This window comes from Vanellus vanellus, assembly GCF_965231255.1.
Source record: "Vanellus vanellus genome assembly, chromosome: 4".
Taxonomy (NCBI): domain Eukaryota; kingdom Metazoa; phylum Chordata; class Aves; order Charadriiformes; family Charadriidae; genus Vanellus; species Vanellus vanellus.
The window spans coordinates 17,284,519-17,305,350 of NC_138909.1; the positions used below are offsets into that span (position 1 = coordinate 17,284,519).

Sequence of the window (20,832 nt, forward strand, 5' to 3'; positions counted from 1 at the left end):
GAGCAGAACAGTTATTTGTCTCCCACCCACCCTCAGTGCAGAAGAGAATCCCTCTGGGATATTAAAAACAAGTATAAAATATTCTACTTAACCTGCATGTAGATAGTCACTGCCTGTTTTCACATAGTGTTCTGTCAGAACTGGTGAAACTGCTGACCAATGGGACAATGTTTTTGCCAAGGCCTGCCTTAGAGGACAACAAATTCTCCATTTGCAGTCTTTAACAGACAGTTTCTACATCCATGTTTCTCATCTAGCTTGAGTTTGGGATTTCCAGTTCCAGCACAAACAAGTCTTTTAGACTTATTAAGTTCCATCCGGTCCTTCAAAAAAAATATGAGACCCTACATTTCCAGGATTACAGCAGCCGCCTGACACAATCTTTCCATTTTAGCCAACAGAATCAGGAAAAAGCTACATTCAGATCATGTCCTACCACAGGTAACAAGGGTTCATAAAACATCAAACCTCTACGTACAGTAAAGGCACAGATATTGGTATCTGTACGTCCTCTTTACTGACGTCTTCAGAGATCCCCCCAAAATTGAAAAACTGTTGAGTAAAGGCAACAACATTTGAACAATTATGTCTAGACATAGTGGTTAGACTTCAGCATAAAACTCTTTTGCATTCCTTTTAATTACCAAGACAAATAGTAAAGATTTCTTTATTTGGCTCCAACATTTCTTAATTATGACCAAGAGAGTGTACTAGCAACCCCAAACGATTTCCTTTTAGCAGACTATTCAAAGTCAATCCAGATGTCAACTCCATGTTCTATCATGTCTCAGTCAGAAGGATCACATACAGAAGGATGCAAGATGACCTCCCTCTCTCAGCAGAAACATGTGATGGTGGAGCTAGAATCAATCCCCATTCTCTCAATTTACATAACAATAGAAAGAGAAATACAGGGCATTTTAGATATCAGATGTCACTCAGACTTTTGTTCAACCTGTCAAAGAAAATCAGCTAGGAGCAAGGAATCTTCTCCTCAGAGAGATAATTAATATCTCCTTTGAAGAAAACAACCTACCACTTTCCTGAGAATATATAGTAAAATGACCATCAATCAAGAAGTCATCAACTCACTTTCTAACAAATTCCAGCCCAGCTTCTAACTTAAGTTTCTTGAAAAATGTATTGCTAGCATTGGTCGGTGTTACTAAGAGATGGCCAACTTCTTCTAGTGGCAGAGGACGGGCGTGTGTTCTCACACTGCTGAATCCCTCTGGAGCGTACAAACATTTAGATTATTGTAGGTAGAAAAATTTCAGAAATTTGCACAACTAGCTTCACATCTACTAAAGGCACCACATAACTGGAAAAGAATAACCTTTGTTTGAAAAATATCTTTAGTTCCACAAACTCTTATCTCTGAAAGCATGCTGCATACCACAAAGTAAAAGATAATATCATTCAACATTTTGTTTCACTGCTTCTCAAATATCTCAGTAAAATAGCCTTCTTCCTGTTAATCCTCTACAAAACCAAAACTTTGGTAAGGCCAGAATTGTCCCAGATGCTACAACAAGAAGTAATAAAATGAAACAAGGTAACTAATCTTTTACAATAATCCACACAGTATGCATCTCAAGCCACATACTTATATGATAAACACGGTATTTTGAATGTTAATTAATTTATAAGTATGAAAGCTGTAAGCAAATTTCACAAGTCAGCATTTATCCAATTACCACAATAACCTGTTCCAAAAAAAGTCTCCTGGATCATCGCCTCTTTTCTTGGGGGGTGGGAAGGGGAGAAGGGGAATAGGGAAGTAAATTAAAAGAGGAAGAGTGAAAAACTTGAAAACTTGGCTTAGCTATAACGTAGCTTTTGTCCACTGCTTAGTATGGACATTTTCAGTCTCCGAACTTACCCTCTAATCTAACTGTGAAGAAAGTTAATTCAACAGCATGCAGTACCCACCAAATACGGCTGTAAATTTTTTGGGAAGGAGGGTGATGGGGAGGTTGAACATATGGATGCAGTTAAGGTAAAAACAGATGTTTGTTACTTTTCTTTGCAGCAACACTCAGAAACTAAGTCAAAATTGCCTTTTTTTCATGTTTATGTCTGAAAGAACTATAAAATTAAATACGAGGTAGGGAGGGTGGAGGGGGAACTGCAGTGAGTGTCACAGAGAAAGAATGAAACGCTCTCCAGTTTTCAACTCGAATGCTGAAATGAAGGCCCACACAGTTAAAAGCCAAGACATACACCATTTAACTCCAGATTTAAAGACCCTTAAAAAGACTAGCTCGGAGTTTCTTTCATCATGCCTGCTCAGACACAAAACACCAAACTGTCTGAAGAGTCTAACAGCACAGCATACCCATGTTAAAACACGTGCCTCGGCCTGAATGCACGACAAGCTGCAACCCCACTGTTCGCTCCGAAGAGGCTACTTTCAATCAATGTGCCTTTACAGATCTACGCTGAAGTATTTCCTTTTCCCTTTGAAAACCCAGGTGAAATAATATCACACATTGTAATACATAGTCTTTCAGCACACGTGTTGGGGACAGAAAACGTTTTGGGTTCATCCTCCATCTTTCGACCCAGTATTTATGTCCAGAAAATAACAGCCCTCGCAAAAATAATTACTTTGGCTCTCTGCCGCTCCTACCTCACTTTTCAATATTCAAAAAGGTTTACACACATGTTCCTCAGCGATTTCTATTGGCTTGAGCGATACGTAATTATGATTACTTGCTTTCTGTCTCCTTCCACCCAGATGTTGCTTTACAGCACCAGAGAACACAGAATATTTGACAGGTTTCCCCTCAGACAGTGAAGTTGAATGGCTTAGCAGCCAACCGACTAGCTCCTTTCCCCGTGGGACGGTGATTAAAATCAAGCTCTGATAACAAGTGATCAGAAAACCTCTTCTGACCAGATAGTCACTTTCAGTCCTACAGGAAGATTCTTAGCTAAATTCCTTACGGACTACAGACACACAGATAAGACTAGGCAGAGAACAAGCACGATCCATAACAATTGGATAAAATTTCTGAAAACAGGCTAAAGATTATAGACGAGAAGCTCTTTGTAGTACCATCTCCCCTTGTTTCATAACAACCCCCATCAGCTGAAGATTGTGAAAAACGGGCAAAATGTTTTTCTGACACAGGCAATGTATATGCTTGCTGACTGTACACCTGCCCCGGGGATATTGCACTACGCTTGACCCAGGGAAAAAATACAGCGCTCAAATGTTAGTATCATAAATTCACACACTCCCATCCACTGTTTTAAAAAAAAAAAATGAGCAGTCTAATTTCTTCATGCCAAACCAGAAAAATCTCTCTATTGTTTCAACTTCGCTAATCAACCCTTTTATACTGAATCACTTCAATTTTTTTTTTTTTTTTAGTTTTATCATCGCACCGTTCACTTAACGTACTGGTTTAAAGAAAATTGCCTACACTAGCTTTGAAATCTAACAAATGGCAGGGGAGGGAAGGGAGCAAGGAGAAAAGAAAGGCTAAAGAAAAGATACTACAAGATGAAGAGTTACATACTGTTCTCTAGGTAGCATTAAGCACGCCTGCAAAATGTTTGTGGTATACCCTCTGGTAACCACGCGGAGCGTAAAAGACGCCTGTTGCAGCCCACTAACGCAGTTACTACTTCAACTCAAGTAACACAGGGTTTTGGCTTCAGACCTGAAGCCTGGACAGAAACACTGTCAACAACCTGCAGAGGGGGACATTCTTGGAGTAGACTAACAAGTTGGTATGAAGTAAAAAGCGCACAACCTTTGCTTGCTGCGGTGCATTAGGGATATAGGTAACAACACCGAGTATGCCTCATTACACAGGAAAACAACATAAAAATGTAGAAATGAAAGCCACTAAATATGAATGAAACATAGTATTTTTTTTTTCTTCCTTCCTTGTAGCTTCCTTGCAAGAAACACATGTGCTGTAATTTTTTTTTTATTCTTCCCACCCCCCAATTTCAGTTCTGCTGCTTTTCTGTCTGCTCAAAATACATACTTGTCTGTTTGGAAGTTGGTTACTGGTCTAACCACTCGTTATTTATTAAACCCAAACTACTATAGATACCGGGAGGGGGGACGGGTTACCCTACACAGGATATTTTTTTTTTCCTCAAAGCTATTTGCAATTCAATGTATCAATAATACTTTCTTCTGTTCACATCACAGAAAAGTGTAGAAGGGGGCATAGCAGAGGATACCTTCCACCACACCTTTAAAAACAAAACCACTAACCCATTAACTACATTACGAAATTTTCTGTGAGAATAAAGAAAAATGAAGTCTTTTTGTCCAGACAAATAAGTGTGACAATTACACGGCAGTCATTAAAGTAAAACAGGAAGTAATCACAGTTTGTGAGAATACAAATAGATCCCCCCTCAGGGCAATGCAAGTTGCTCCAATCTGAATATATACATTCCAGGCATATTAAACAGAGGCATAGCACAGCCTGGCTGCAATCTCCAGTTCACGCAGCTGTCCGTCTACTGCAGCGTAATCCCAGCTGCCAATCTGAAAGAAACCAGTTAGTCAGAGCAGACACAACCAACAGAAACAAATGTCACTCAATAATGTTCAGAGGCACTGGGTTCATGGATAATTTCAAACAGTATCTCTGTCTGGAGCACTGATGTGCTCATTCAAAACACCTAAATCTTTGGCTACTGGAAAGAGCCAGATAAAAAACACTAAACTAGAAAAACAGGTCTGGTACTACTTCAAAGAGACTGACAAAATAAAAAGGGGAAAGAGTTTAAAAAAGAAACTTAAGATGAATTTGAAGACCCGCAAATAAAACTGGATTCAGTACAAACAAAACCCTAAGCAGTTCTAGGGCTAGATTTTTAAAATATAACAGTCTCCACTTTATTTGAGCACCAAAACCAAAATTGCTTCACGTCTCTCTTCGCTATGGCAGCTGAAGATTTCAAGCGGTCAACTCATTGCTTTCATTTAATCCCACAGAAAGCAGTGGCAATGTCACATGCGATACCTTGAAACTTCTACAATTTCTAGCATTATTCATTCACTTCTCTAAAGAGCTAAACATAATCTTTAAAACTTGCTACCTTCACACAGTCTACTTGCTACTCAGCTGGCTCCAAATTTTCTGATGTAAAACTTTTCCTCTGGAAAAAAGCAATCTGTTCCAATCTGTTAGCATTCCACGGAATTTCTTCAACTTTGATGCCATCTCTATTTATTAAATAAAAAAGCTTCACTAAAACAAACCACTCCAGTCTGAAGGAGGTTAATACACTGATGTAAAAATCCAGCATTTAAAGGTCTTTAAACTGTCTCGTGTTATCACCTTTCAGAATATGTAACAATTGTGAAAAAGAAACAAATAACTCATTTTGCTAAGCTAAGAAATATATTTATATAAACTAAGTCATAACTGCTACCTGCAAGACAAAACCAGCTATTTTCAAAGTACGGGTACGATATTATCTCAGATTCTTCTACTGCAACGAATGAACTTTTTGTTATCATTTTGTAACATTTCCCTGAGACTTGATTTTTGGACACCGCTTGAGGAAAAGCACATTCAGCACGACCGCAAGCTTTCTCACTCAAGAAGCAGCTGTTATTCAAATAAAACTAATAACTAATATAATATAGTTTGTTAAGTAAATACGACACCACATCTGCAGAAAGTAAATACCACACCACACCTGGAGACACAGTGGGAACACTGGTGAGCTAGACACCCAAGGCTGCAATGAACAAATACAACGAAAACACTCCAAACAAAAATCTTTAGTTTCCCAATTACTATGAAAGCCAATACAGGTATTGTTTGGACTGCATAAAGAGCCTGCAAGCAATCGAAGCATGGTGATGACACAAAAAATAATGACATTTTTGTAGCCTGTTCACTTCCATGTTTGATTCAAGGCTAAATGACTTAAGTGTATGATAACTGTAGCTATTATACACTAGTATATCTCATCCTTTCCACATATGGAAGAGGAAAAAAAAGTTAAAAAACGAAAATACTTTCTATTCAAAAAAGTTATTTTTGAAGGATTATCACCATCACTTTTTCCATCCCTTGTTTAACTTTTGATTACTCTTTCTTATTTCGTGCCGGCCAACAAATATGTCAGCTATCTAAGACTGACCAGCCAGGCACGAATGAAAATGTAAAGAGCCCAGGGGGTCCCAAGGCCTCTCTGGCTCTGATAGATCCACAAGACAGGTCAAGCAAGAAGAGGTGAGGGAACTGACTGCGCTCAAAATTTCTATCCTTTGAATTTCAATCAGGGGCTGGAAAAAAAAAAAAAAAAAAAAGGGCACTCGGAGCTGAAGAACTAATTTACACGAGTTACCTCCTTCCAAAAAGCTTTAATACTTCCAGCCCAAGCAGTTGTTTGATTCTTATTCTTTTTAATCCTTACACATCAGGCATCTTAGTCCTACTTTAATTAACTCTAAAATATCACTCTTTTTCCTGCTGGATAGAGCAGCAGAAGCACCAGCTAAAATTAAAATCTATTCTGTAACGAAGAACAAAAGAGAACACTCAGGTGAAATATTTTTCTGGATCGAAACCTAGCTGAATACTTTTAGGCCTGTTTCTAAGCGCCGTAGTGAAGACGTAAGTTAAGACAAAGGGCAATAAACCCCCATTCGTCATGTCAAACTCTGGGCTGAATGGAATCAAAGAAGTGCCACACCTCCCAGATATCACACCAAACACGTGCTTATGCTCACTCTGCCTGTTTACCCCAACACCACAGATAGGTCCCTGTGTGAGCGGAGATGTGAGAATTAATAGGGAAATGATACGAACCGGTGGCAGTTATTTTAACGCTCCTTTTACCAGAAGAAAGTACTTGTCTTTTAATGGGAAAGCCCCGATGCCCAGACAAGACGATTTCATGCAGTAGTGGTACCTGTCCTGCGCAGTTCTGCTCTGCGTTACCTCCACAGGAAAAGACCAGGGCATGGGGTGGGTTGCAGGTGACAGGCCCACCTCTCATCGGCCAGGTAATCAGCACGCTTCCTTTAAAGATGTTGTTCTTAGTTCTGGTTCCATATTACGGTATTTTAATAGAGATTTGCAATTAAAACTAGACCAATTCTTAACATTTATGTGGCTTTTCAGACTGCGCCTGTGCTGTACGACATCAAGCATGCCATCTGCGCAACACACTTCTGGCCAGAGACGATTCAAAGATTGTTTCTACACTACGTTGCATTTTGCCTGCATAAATTCGTTACTGACTAAATTCGGCACATGTAAATTTACTGCTCTGTGACAGTATTTTATAATCACTTTATCCCACTTTTTAAAGCTCGTCGCAGCCACAACAAAGACTGTTGCCCAACCTGCTAAAAACAGACTGATCGTTTTCCCAACTATTTAGTAAATGTTAACTATGCTATAAATACAAATTGTGTTTATACTTTGTGAAAGATTCACTGCTGTCAGAGTTCTCCAGCTGAGTTAGAGCTGAAATATGCTATTAACTCCCACCACGAAGACAGCTAAAAGAGAGGCCAAAAATGCTTTCTCTGGGATAAGATATCAGATCTGCTACTGCTGTCATGAAACTGGGGTCATGTAAACTAAACATCCTTGTAGCTTCTTTTGGAAAGCACAGAAGTCTCTCAAACTGTAAATATTTAAAAATAAAATTAGACTCATAAGAGATGGGTCTAAGATGCATAAAACTTACCCGAAGATATTAATCTCGCAACATTTAAAAGCTATTATCCATAAAATAAATTATCCCATGTGCCTTAAAATTGAAAATAAAAGAATTATATAATCAGAAGTGGCACATCCAAGTAACATACCAAATACTATGTCCAAGCTGATTCTTCACAATTTCTGAAACCCCTCAGTTCATATGGAAATAAAATATCAACAGTAGAAAGAAAGGTGCCGATAGAATGGAGAAAGCTGTGCTTCCTAATGTTAAACAGACTACCTGCACGTAATAAAAAAGCCACCTTCTCTTCAAAGGAAGAAGTATAAAACAATTGAATCATCTAAGGCTAAAAGCAAATCGCTTAATCAAAGTATGTGGGGTATTAATTGGATGGGACTTATTCTCATCTTTTTTTGGACCATTATTGCTAATTTTAAAATCATCAGTCTTCCTTAATTACTGCCTACAAAGATCATATCAGACGATATTTTGAAAATTATTTGAAGAACGTGGTTAGGTGCTTTTTGATAAGCATTGTACAAAATTCAGTATGCTTCTTGAGGTTCGGTTTTTCCTTTAGTAAATCAATGAGACAGTCTCCAAGTAATATTTTGCCTTCCCGCTATTAACTTCATCTCTTTTCTTTACGCTTATCCAGTGTTTATGCTAGCTACATAGGGGTATCAGTGGAGAAACTGACTTTTAATTAGGAACTCCGAGTGCAGCCCAGATTCATGATCATCCTTTGTTATACTACGCCAGAGACAATAAGGATTTCTATTCTTCTGACCAAGACACTAATGGAACACCCACAAATCAGTCCAAGATACAAATTATTTTCTATGGATTGTGCTTCACCTGTTATCAGTTGCTTGTCTGAATGCCTTAGATCTAGTTCTACTACTTCCCCCCCCCCCCCCCCCCCCCCCATTCTTGGACAGCCATTGCAAAAAGAGAGCAGAATTTGTGATAAGAAGGTGCTGTGAATTCTCTCCAGAACGGTTGGATGACATTTATCTATGCTACTGTGACTCCTTGCCTCTTCCATACAGGCAACAAAAAAACCTTCCACAACAGATCTGTGATCGGGAGTTCCACAGATCAAAACGCCGCGTTCGAGAATGAGTCAACAGAAGGGAGTCACATAGCATAGCTCTGCTGGCAAATACCCTATTTTCCACCGGAAAGAGATGTGATATTTACTGCTTGTCAACTGAACAGCATCTTCCCTCTGCAGTTGTAACCTTCTTCAGCAAGACACACAAGTACAAGGATGAGTCAATGACAACGCTGCTAAAATGGCTCAAGGAAAAAAGAAGGGGATGAAGGAACAGCCTCTGCAGGGACGAGCGGTGCAGGGATATGCCAGCAGATATACTGGATCTCTTGCCTTGCTTCTCCTAGTTGCCGTTCCCTTCCCCCACTGGCTGCGACTCAGACCCTTCTCTCTTGATCTCCTCCCCTCCCCCTGAGATTTGCCTTTGAATTATGCAAGCTTTGCACTCCCCAGGGTTTATCTGCCAAAAGGTAGCATGTGGCCCATGGTTTGCATTTTAGTTTAAAATTTTCTATTATAGCAGTCAGATCCTTTCAAAATACTTTACTTCCTTTATTCCCATAGGCAGAAAGAATGGCAGGAAAAAATTGTTCACAGCAGTATGAGAGGATGTAAAAGTTCTACATTTTCAGTTTAAAAAAAAAAAGAAAGGTGGAATATGGTTTTAATCAAGTAGTTTTCCTTCCTAGACGAGTGCTTCCTTCTTGTAATATATATAACCTGACTGCCTATAAAAATAAAGGTGCCAGTTGGAGCCATTTAGGAGACCTAAGGAAATTCTGCATTAACCTAAACTCCTCCACTCCCCAGTTCCTTCCACTATTATTCTGTGTGTGGCCCCTCCTGACAAGTTAGGTCACCAATAGCCATATATATATCTGTGAAGATACTTGAGAAACACGTGCATCATAGGCTTCTCGTTACCGATGTGGTCCAGGCTTAGCATAGACCATCTATGTGGAGAAATTGCCATGGTTTAAGCACATCCTATTATTTCCATATGATACCTAAAAGCCTCAGTAACTTGCAGCTCTCAGAGTATACGGAAGCTTCTCCTTATTTTAGGCTGGCAAATAGCAATGTATTTTCTGCTACAACTGTCAAGATTTAAAGACTCAAACCCTGAACCTTATCGAGAGGGGAAAGCCAAAAGAATGCTTTTTGAAACGAAGAAATCCCAAGTAAAATTTCTGGTTTAATAGTTGTCTAATAAACAGATAATAAATCTGAGGTGTCGTGCCTGCCTAAAAATATTGTTAATTGTCCAGATCAGAAACTCATATGGCCTCTAACTAGGAACTTGGTGGAGAAAAGAAGTAATATTTCCTGGCAAGCTGACTGAAGGAGAAAAATAAATGCTGATTGAAGCTGCTTGGCAGTACAGAACGTTAGCGCAGATCCTCAGGGAGATGGATTAGTAAGCAGGAAGAAGGTGAGGCTGTCAAAGGTGCATGATAAATTCATTTAGCACATAGATAGAGAATGATAATGCACATAGATATACACACAAACAGATTTTTTATTACTTTCATCTCTACTCATAAGTAAAAACAGAACAACTCACCATTGATGATGATAGTCACTAAATCTCTGCACTGTCAATATCAGAGCTGATCATATGTATCACTTCAAGTTACGTACACGCGTTTACATAATACAAAAATACGCTTTACAAAATACATGTAAATAGCAAGGGATACCTAACTAAACAGGACTCTACTGTTTTACTGACCTGCTTAAAAATACTAAATAAAAATATTCCATTGGACCAACCTTCAGAACGAAAAGGCTATGAGATACCATTCATTCTGCTGCCTGCATTCATCAGCATGTATTTTGGACACCCCCAGTAGCGTTTTTAAATTCTGCTGCTGCTAAGCTACTCCATTATTATGAACTCAACACCACCACTATTCTCCCTCTCCTGCTTTCATTTTTATACGCCACTCACTTCAGGCAGCATAGAACAACCCCAAAATAGGAAACATTGTAGTGAAGGACAATAAAAGCATGACAAATTCCAAAGATTTGGTAACAAAATATATTAATATATTTATAGAAGTACAAATTGAATGCCCCTCTAACTGAGATGATCCGCACTTCCAGACAAATCTGTAACTTCCCTGGTCTTAAATTACTTTTTTTTCAGGCTACTACACAAGTGGAACAGATCACAGTTAAATTGACAACAGAACTGTTGTAGAAAAATTAAAAACTACATAAAAATTGTGCGTGGCAGACCGTTATTTTGATTAGTATTACTTCAATTATTAGTTTCATAAAGGATGGTTCAATGATGGTTCATTTAAGACCAGAATTAAGAACAAATTACACACAATGCCCAGCCTAGTTTTTCAGCTCACACTTAAACCTAGCACTTCAAGAGTCTAATAAATACTCTTACAAGGTAAGAATATTTTCTTGTCAGCGTACAGTGGACAAACATTAACAATAAAATGGAAACATGACAGGGTGAACATCTAGTGCCCTTGGGTCAATAACTGTTTCAAACCCAGACGATGACATTTTTTCTTAGAAGCCTAGTGTTCCACTATCTCTTTTCTTAACTCAATTAAACGTATTTATGTGCAACGTCTATATTTTAGCTCAAAGTGATGCAGCCTGCAGACTGACAGCAACCCATGCAAGGACAACATCCAGCCATCGCTCTTGGTACTAAAGCCAGTCCTTGTGTACCCCTGCTGTCGTACCCCCAGTCCTTTCCACTGCACCCACAAGCCAGCTACAACCCACGGTGTTGCTATGATGTGGCTTTCTCTACAGAGGCTGCCAAGGTGCCCTAAACCGTCAGCTGGCCAGTACGTACAGAGAAAATAGCATTATTTAAAATGATAATTGCTTACTTCTCAGACTTTCTTTCAATAAGCAATAAATAAGAAATACTTCCATAAGGATTAGCCTAGAATTCTACAGTGAACCTCAAACCTAACAATTGTAAGCAAAAATGTCTTCATCCTTTTCACACATCCATTTCATGCATATATTCCCTTTTGGTATACATCTAGCCACCCTTTTTAGATAAAATTGTTGATAGCATTCATATTACTTTGTTCTCAGGGACTCAGAATATTTAAAACAATGTACCAGTTACATTTATTCCATAATTAATATACTTTCAGGCATACTTGATATCAGTGAACAGAAGATGTAAAATCAATCAAAAATCTGTTTTAATCACCTCCCTCCTGCCCCCCCCTCCTTTTTTTTTTAAACAGCTGTTTAGATGGAGGTGGAAGGAGTCTTTAAGCCCACCATATCATAAGGGATATTTTAGCAAACAGATTTTTTGGAATGGTGCCGAGTCTGAGTGAGACTACTGATCTTTCAAATGTTTAAGTATTTACTTTTGCATATGAAAGATGCAGGACGAGGTATTGTTAATTTGATAGCAAGCCAAGTAAAAATAATAGAAGCTACAAGACTATGGTGTTTGATGTGTACTACATATGCAGGACTACATTAAAAGAGAGTTGTTAAAACTGTAAAAGTGAATTCAAAAGTGCAAGCCAAATCAAGGTTGCTCACTGTCTTCTGCCATTAAGATCTGGTATTAGCGAACAAAATGACTGCCCTCGGCACCTGAAGCAATCCTCGAGCATTTATTTTTATATTGGCATCCAGTTTGTGCTGAATCCAGGTGCACAAAGTTTAAGAGCAACTTGCATGCTTGTTCTCTTAATTTTGCATGCTGTAACAACTGGGTCAGGCACCTTGCATTTGACTGGCCTGTAGCCAAACCACAAGAGAACAAAGATTTGAACATTCGCCGGTAGCCTTGAACAACGTGGAGTCTTTACGCTTTCAACATTGCGGTGGTTAAGAAAGATTTTCCTTTCCTGTATTTAAACTACAAACTTACCTCTCTCAATACGGGATCCGTTATTGAGCTTAAATTAACAGCTCCTTCATAAGTCAAATAGTAGAATACGTTCAGGGACCGAACAGCCTCTGGCCCTTGCTGTTTGTAGCCAAAAATCAGATCAATCCACTGGTGAAGCTGGCAGGAAACAAACTCACTTTCTAATGCCTGTAAAAAAAACATACACAAAATATATAAACTTGAGTTTGCCAGACAGTCATCATTTAGTAGCAGCAGAAGCATTTTTTGAAGAGCATACAAAATCATCTTAAGAAGTATAAGTACAGAATTGATACAAGTATTTCAGACATTCTATCCAAAATAAAGGTAGGCCCTGTGATAGGTGCCAGTCTCACGCCCTACTCTACTTCCAGCTGACCAGAAGGCCTTGGTTTTTAAACTATAATAGTGGGAATAAGAAAAAAGGCAGCCAGTGAAAAGCGTTTATGGACAGCTGGACCATGTTTTTATGAACTCTCAAGATGAAATTGTGCTTTTCTGTGTGATCTGCACGATGAACAATAACAGCATGATAATCTGATTCTGACAGAAGATTTACTGACGTGGGAAAACTGAACTAACTGGGGATGTTAGGGTACAAATTATTTAACGTGCTGGAATATCAACTTGCTATTACTTTTATGCCTTCCTTGTATATATCTCTTATACAAACTTATACAGAAACAGTTCTACGCTGAATGATTAAGCCACTTTTCTGAAGACGTTATCCAGTTACAACCCAATCCCGAAGACAAAAGCATCCAAACAATAATGAATCTCTCCGTAACGGTATTAGATACAGCACAAATATATTAAAAGATAACTTAAAAATCATTGGCATCTAAAGAGTTAATTCATCTAGATTAAATCACTAGACAGGATTTGCTTTCTCTATTTTATGCAGAGGATTCAATATATTTCTTATTTGAATGAGCAAATGAAACACCGTAACAACGGCTGATACTTTCTTCATCTAACAAAATGAATGGCATTTTCCTTGTAAAGGAAATTCCTAATTTTGAGGGGAGGAAGTTAAAATTAATCTGAAAACCAAAGAAATCACTCTGCAATTTGCACACAAAAATGATGGGTTTGTTTCATTAACCGATGCCTGAAAACAACATTTAAATTGACACATAAAACCAGCAATTGTCTTAATTTGTGTGGTGCACTCCACACAAAAGCCTTAAATATGTTCAAATTAGAGCAAGCTGCTTGATTGTCACTGCAGTCTCATGTCATATTAATGCATGACAAACATTAAACCATACACTTAAATGGCAATTTATATCATTTAAATGTTTACTGCCACACCAGATCATCACTCATTTAAATGTGACTTTCTGACAGCTAATTTCAGTTAATTTTCCTCGTTTCACTTAATTAGAACTTTCAATCAAGAAAAGACCTGTACATATCTTCAACATCATATCATTCTTTTTTTATTATTATTTCTATTAGGATTCCCAGCTACTGAATTGCTGAAAGCATTCTTTAAAATGAATTACCACACAGTATAGTATCTCTTTGGATGATCATATGGAAATACTTTACAACGTATATGCTTAGACAGGATTTTTTCTTTCTTACTTTTTTCTTTTTTTTTTTTTTTAAATTAAAAAACCCCCAACATTTAGACACAGACACACAATTAAAACTATAAAAAACCACAAGCGGGCCAATTAAAAATTAATGATTTCAAAATTGTTTAATAAGATAAAACCAGTCAGGAGTCTCATGAGTGTCCATAATACTACAATGTGCAGCCATAAAATTCTACAGGGCTCAGCAAATGACAATGATAGGAATTAATTTTCTTGCTATCCTGCTAAAAAAAAATTAACCCTAGAATATACTTACTGTTACCATAATAACTATTTAATGTCAGGAAAAATAGTGTTAAGAACTTGTGATTTTTTTTTTAAACATATATCTATTTAGTATGTGCAGCTGTTGTTCATATTTTCCTTTTCTTCAACAGCTAGATTTCTAATGGGTCATATTACCCTCACAAAGCATTTGGACATGAATAACTAAAGGAATATCACTCCGCAGTCTCCTCAGATTAACAGATATAGATGTGACTTTCTCTTTCATAAGCTAAACTAAAACACACTCTCTGCCTTTTCGTGGAATGGTTGGGAGCCATCCTGAATTTGGGGCTCTTTTTCAAGTTTAAAATTATTTTACACTTTTAATTTATACAGATTCAGAAGTAGATAAATTTTTCAGGGTTTTTTTTTCCACGTTAGGCCATTTTAAATCTTCTTTCTTATTTGCCAAATCACAAATAAAAGGGCTAAATGAAAAATTACTATAGTCAGCATCAATACCCGGGACCCTGAAGGACAGACCAAACATAGCACACAAATTCAAAGGCTAAATAAGCTTGCCCGTCATTTCAGGTTCACAGTTAAGCTCTTGGTTGGAGGGAAGTGCTTATGCTATGACGCAATTGATGGAGCAGTAATAGTTAGCAGTCTGTCTAATAATTAAAAAATAAAGTAGACTTTCAAGGAAAACAACCTAACATACCAGTACACAGACTGCACGTTATAGCTACACTGGTATATACTACTTAAGCATGGGTATTCCTTAAAAAAAAAACAACCTCTGAGAAGTGAAAAAGTTCCAATTTGCATAACTACCCAGTTTTAAAAAGGAGTATTGGGTTCTTTTTTTTAAAAAAAATATTACTGTTAGCATTTACCTCCTGCAAAACTAAACCAAGGGTATCGGATGCTAAGCATTTAGGATTACTTAAGCATCCAGGACAGGCAGCGCTCATTAAGGCTCAAGTTAAATACGGCATGCAGCAATGGGATACTAACATCCTTCCCATGCTGCTCTTAAAGCAAACCAATCAATTGTTAGCGCTCCCACAGCAGACCAAGTACATCATTTACTGCGTGCTCTGAGGAGAACGTGCAAACCCAGAAAATCCGCTAAAATGTCCAGCATAATACAGTTATATTCAATCCTATGGAGTAATTGTAAAATAAATCAGTGACTAATGCCCGATTCTTAAAGGATCAAACAAGACCACGAAAAGACCGTTACGCGAAGCCACACACAAATTGTCAATTCTGTCCACAGGGACTCATATTAGCTTTGACAAACTGTCTTGGGGCTGATATCTGTTTCTTTAATGAGATCTATTAGGCAGGGACTAAAACACTTGAGATATGCTAAAAAGTACAGTATACAGATGTCAAACACAAACACCTATTAGTAACTTCCATTTCTCCATTCCCAAGGTAGAAACGCTTCAGACACATCAACAAATAGAAGCTTTGCTCCTACAAGGAAATTTCAGTTTATTCATAAATATTTTTCAAATGCACAATCTGATGTCACTAAATATGTGCAATCAAAACTACTTCTTCATGAAGGACTCTGAAAGTCATTATTTTACGTGCATCTTTTTCTGCCCTGACTTCTGAAAGGAAATGAACAGAGACTAATTTCCTGCTAGCAACTGAAGACTAATATCAGTCTAATACTGACACAAATGATTTGGCAAAACACAGTCAGAATGACAAAACCATAAAACTAGCAGGTTAGGAAAGATTTTTCCTTTTTCCAGTATAAATACTCTAACCATTAATTATTACATATCTTCCCAAACAATATTATACCCTTGGAATCAAGATTTGTATCTTTAAAGTGACTACTATTGGCTTTTGCTCTCTACTTCTTTTTCTGGTTTAGATTATGCAATGACATATAGCATATGAAATGATGTCTATTAAAAATGAATATATACTGTGCTTGAGATTGGGATGTTCCAATGCTGAAATCAGATGAAAAGATTAACTGTATTTCTTTTAACCAGCATAGATATTTACTCATTATCAAGCTATTCAGAAACAGGCCACAGACTTGCTTGCCTTATTCCTATGCTGATTAAAGCAATCTTGAATCACAGCATAAAGCACGCATGTGACTCTTATCTGAAAGACAGAAAAGTCCAATCTATACAAAATGTGGTTTATATAGTTAAAATGAAAGTAGAAGCTTCGAAGAGAAATCAAAACCACTTCTCATACATGGACAATCTTTCCTATTCACTCAATTAAAACAAAACAAAAAAAAAACAAAAAAAAACAAACAAGACAAAACAAAAAACCCAGGAATATACTACGACGGCCAGTAAGAAATTACAAATCTGAAGTACAAGTAATTGCCTATTACCTTTAATGGGCCAAATATTTTAATTCCTCTTTGAAGTACGGAATTTCCTTTGAAACACTTAAAATAATTGAGTCTCATTTTTTATGTTCCATTTGAAAAATCTTTATGTATGAACAGAGAAGCATGAATTAGGATTTCATACATTTTCAGCACAAGCACAATTTTGATGTGAAAAATACTCTTCCTGAACACAACAAAACACTCACATAACCGCAGTACCAGGTAACGTACTTTAAACTAAGTACATATTCTGGCTTGGAAGTATGGGCATGCACGTACATTTTAAAAAAACCCAAAACCGACAAAACCAAACAACTGGAATTATGTTTGCATGTGCAGGCTTTCAGACACAAGCTGGTAATGCTGCCTTAACGTTGATATACGACCTTTGTAAGTTACAATGAAGAAGGCTGTTTTTTTCAGCCTAATTAGAACTGTTTCAAATTTTCCTGCTAAATATATGATAGAAAGTCCTTTCAACTTTTTTTTTTTTTATTCTAAAGTTTCTTTCCATGTCAACCTTGTTCCGATCAAAATATGTTTTGAATTAAATTATTTTGATTCAATATGTGGATCACATTTCACTTCTAAGATTTAAAGTCCAAAAAGGAAAAGTTTAGGCTGTTCAAACAAAGCAAAAGCAGCCACTTTGCGGAAAGCTATTCACATTTACCAAGACTGACAAATTGTTTGTGTGCACCATTAGGTCTAGTTTCTGCAATAGTTGCCAGATTTCCTGTCCTCCTAATAACAGATTAACTCTTGAAGTGCTGGCTTTATCTTTTGAGGTTTCTCGGTCACCACTAGTATTTAAAAGTAAATTACCAAGCACGCTTTCACCAGCAACACTATTGGATCACATGGGTAGACATCTGAGAAGAAAAAAGTATAGAAAGCTATGAGAAAGATACTGAACTCAAGCCTGCCTTGAAGATATCAGGAGGAGGAGGAGGAAGAGGACAGCAGACATACTGAGGAGGAAACTCCGAGTTCTGCACGAGGTAATACAAATCTCAAAAAGATGAAACGGACGGCAAAACTGTTTACACGGTTTGCGGTTTCTACCTTGCTAAATAAATGTTCCAAGAAAATGTGTATAGTTTTATTTACTGTATTTCGCAATTTGTTTTAAACATGAAATACTTCAGAAAGTGAGCAATTACTTTACAGCTTACGTTATAAGAACTATCTCATTTTTCGTTTTTTTGTGCGTGTTCCAGAAGTGCACTGCCAGTGTATTCTTCATTACTCTTATAACCACAGTTAGCATTTTGCTTTCTTTTATTACTTGGTTACCAATACCAGGATAAAATAGAAAAAGAACTCTGGAAAATATAACCTGAATAAAATGATTTAACTCAGATGCTTTACTGAAGATGACTGATCTTATAGAACAAAGGCTATCAACAAGCTGAGAAGAAGCTCAGACACAGTAGATCTCTGGATGATAAACTTCCCTTCCTCTGCTCCTTCTAATTCTCCGACTTTAACAATAAGGTACTAAGTAATGAGAAAGAGAAAATTTGTGTAATGAGGTAACTTAGTGAAACAGAATCTTGTGGCAAGGTATATTCTACATAAGCAACACGTAAACAAAGAAAAATATTTTGCAATCTAGTGACTCAAACACCTACCTGAATTTATGTAATTATTACCAAAATAAGAGTGAATTAGTAGCATGTTTAGCTAAAAATCTTGAGTACTTTTGCATCTTTTGGTCATTTCTACATTCAGTCTACACTGTTATTTTGTACTTTAAATGGACAAGTCACACAGCTGTTATGTATTTTATACAATGAAAGCTACATTTCCTTTGAAATTCGGCTTTAATCTCAACTGAAATGTCTATCATTAGGTGCCAGGAATAAAAGATTTAGGAGCATATAAGAACTTGCCTTGGAGCATTCTTAGCTACTCTTTCCATAAAGGGCAGTGACCACCCTTTAAAAAATATTTCTTAGTATATCCATGATAACCTGCAAATTTGAGAGCAATATTTTAAGGCAAAATTGCTACAATGTACCACAAACAGTCTATAGATACACAGACCAAATGTGGCGTTTTTGTTGTTCAGTTTCAAAGTTTAGACGTCTACCTTAGATGCCAACAGTGAATAAATTTACACAGATGTTTATCTTTACTCCTGTGAGCCATTCCACAGCCTTCATAGTAGAGCAACTTAGAAAGTTGAAGTAAAGCATCCTGGCTTGCAGGATCTCCAAAGTTACCCATTAGAAGAAGACACAAGCATATGGCCGTTAGAAGGTTTGGAGAGCTGGATTTAAAACCACAAACTTCCAAAGATGACGTGACAGTGTAGAGAAACCAAAAACAGGTTAAATAAAGCCAACGGGGGTCCCAAAGCACCGTAGTTACAACATCACATGCAGAATAAGGGCTGATTTGCCCACAGTGCATATAATTGGCATATCCTTTTCCTTGAGCATGCACACTGGTACTCAACAGTTAATGAGCTATAAATTCACATGTTGGCTTATCTCACTTGTTCACATATTCCATCGGTCATTGCTGTGACAATACTAGCTTCCCCATTGAAAAAAAGAGTGGGCAAAACCTGTCTCAGCCAACTGGTTCCATAAACCAACAGATGCTTTTCAAAAGGCATAATGGCCCCTTTCCTAATTGTTTGATTTCTTCTGAGTCAGAGGTAGAAAAGATACAGAAGAACTGTGATAGGAACAAAAAATGATCAGGAGGTCTTTATTGAATTCCCCTACATGAAAAATAATATATAAAAGCCATAATTAATTACAGTTGTGGAGTCACACAAATGGCTATCATTATTCATAACTGTGATAATACTGATGCATGCGACTTGCATTTGTCCTTCCCCAGAGACACACAGAAAATCTAAGCATGACCGGTTAGACCATAACCATTCATTATTACAAATATGGCTAAAAGCAAGTATTTATAACACCATGAAGTGTTGCTGATTTCTCCACCATTTCCACCTCCCCACACCCCGCCCCTGCATTTTTTGTGCACGTTTAAAATGTCTGCTACATGCTTGTTAGAGGATTCTCTCCTCCAGAGGAGTCAGCAACATCCCGAGGCCAAGACAGGGAATGAAAATGCCTTTTGAAAATCCTCAGACACAGCACCAAAAGGAGGCAGAAAGCTCCCTCCTCCCTGAAATTCAGCAATTCCTCTCCCAGTTCCTCCAGCACTTGTTTGCTCGAAGACTGACAGCCTGGATCTGGAACCTATTACCCATGGAAGCCCAGGCTGTTAACCACACAGCTGACAGTTGGCTCAGTCCAATTAGTTTAAATGAAGTTTTGTGTTTTAAAAAAAAAAAAAAAAAAAATCCCCAACCACCAACATCCCACAAGATACAACTGTATTTCACAATGCCGTGTTGTGTACTGATCGCGCTGACGGTGAAGCTGTGCAATCGTTTCGGCATGCCGTGCTGCTGAGCTAACATAACTTCCCCCTCAGAAGGTTAACGCGGGTATATGGCTTCTAACACCTCAGCTAACTTGCATACTTCTAGCCAAGGGACCTCTGCTGGCATCTCCTTGAGCCTTGTGAGCGGCTTCCGAATGTCAAGTATTAGCCAAAGACAAATGGAAAGGTCAGAGTACTACACACTTCCCAAAGGGCATTTGTCATGGTAAACAGTGATCCACCTTTTTATGTTACAGGTTTTTTCTTCCCGTTAACACCTTTTCACGTTACAGATTCTTTCCCATTAAGAGAGAGGTGCAAAACACACTACAAAACTTTAAACCACATAAAATTTGCTTGCCTTTGCGGTTGAATAAGCTTTTTCATGGAAGCTAGAAACAGGCCAAACTCCGAAAGTTGGGGAAGTGTTATGTTTAGAGTACGCTTACCCAGTGGTGGGGTTTTAGCTTACTTATACTAAATAAATACACAGCTAGAATAAAATATATGGTGAAACTTGGTGAATGCAATGAACGTCATGAAGTTTTAGAAAACGCCTGAAACACGAACTGAACTTGCACGATGAACATGCAAAAAAAGGTTTGTGTGAACACAGACA

The 20,832-nt window shown here is 37.6% G+C and overlaps 1 protein-coding gene across 3 annotated transcripts in view; it reads right to left on the reverse strand.

Moving 5' to 3' along the window:
• Positions 1 to 20,832, reverse strand: part of LRBA (LPS responsive beige-like anchor protein) — a gene marked incomplete at its 5' end in the record, with an annotated part of 425,426 nt that overhangs the window by 45,147 nt on the left and 359,447 nt on the right. For all 3 annotated transcript variants that reach the window (XM_082482677.1, XM_082482676.1, XM_082482675.1), the window contains one exon: positions 12,606 to 12,773. In XM_082482677.1, the coding sequence (XP_082338803.1) occupies positions 12,606 to 12,773 (168 nt within the window). The remainder of the gene's footprint in view (positions 1 to 12,605; positions 12,774 to 20,832) is intronic.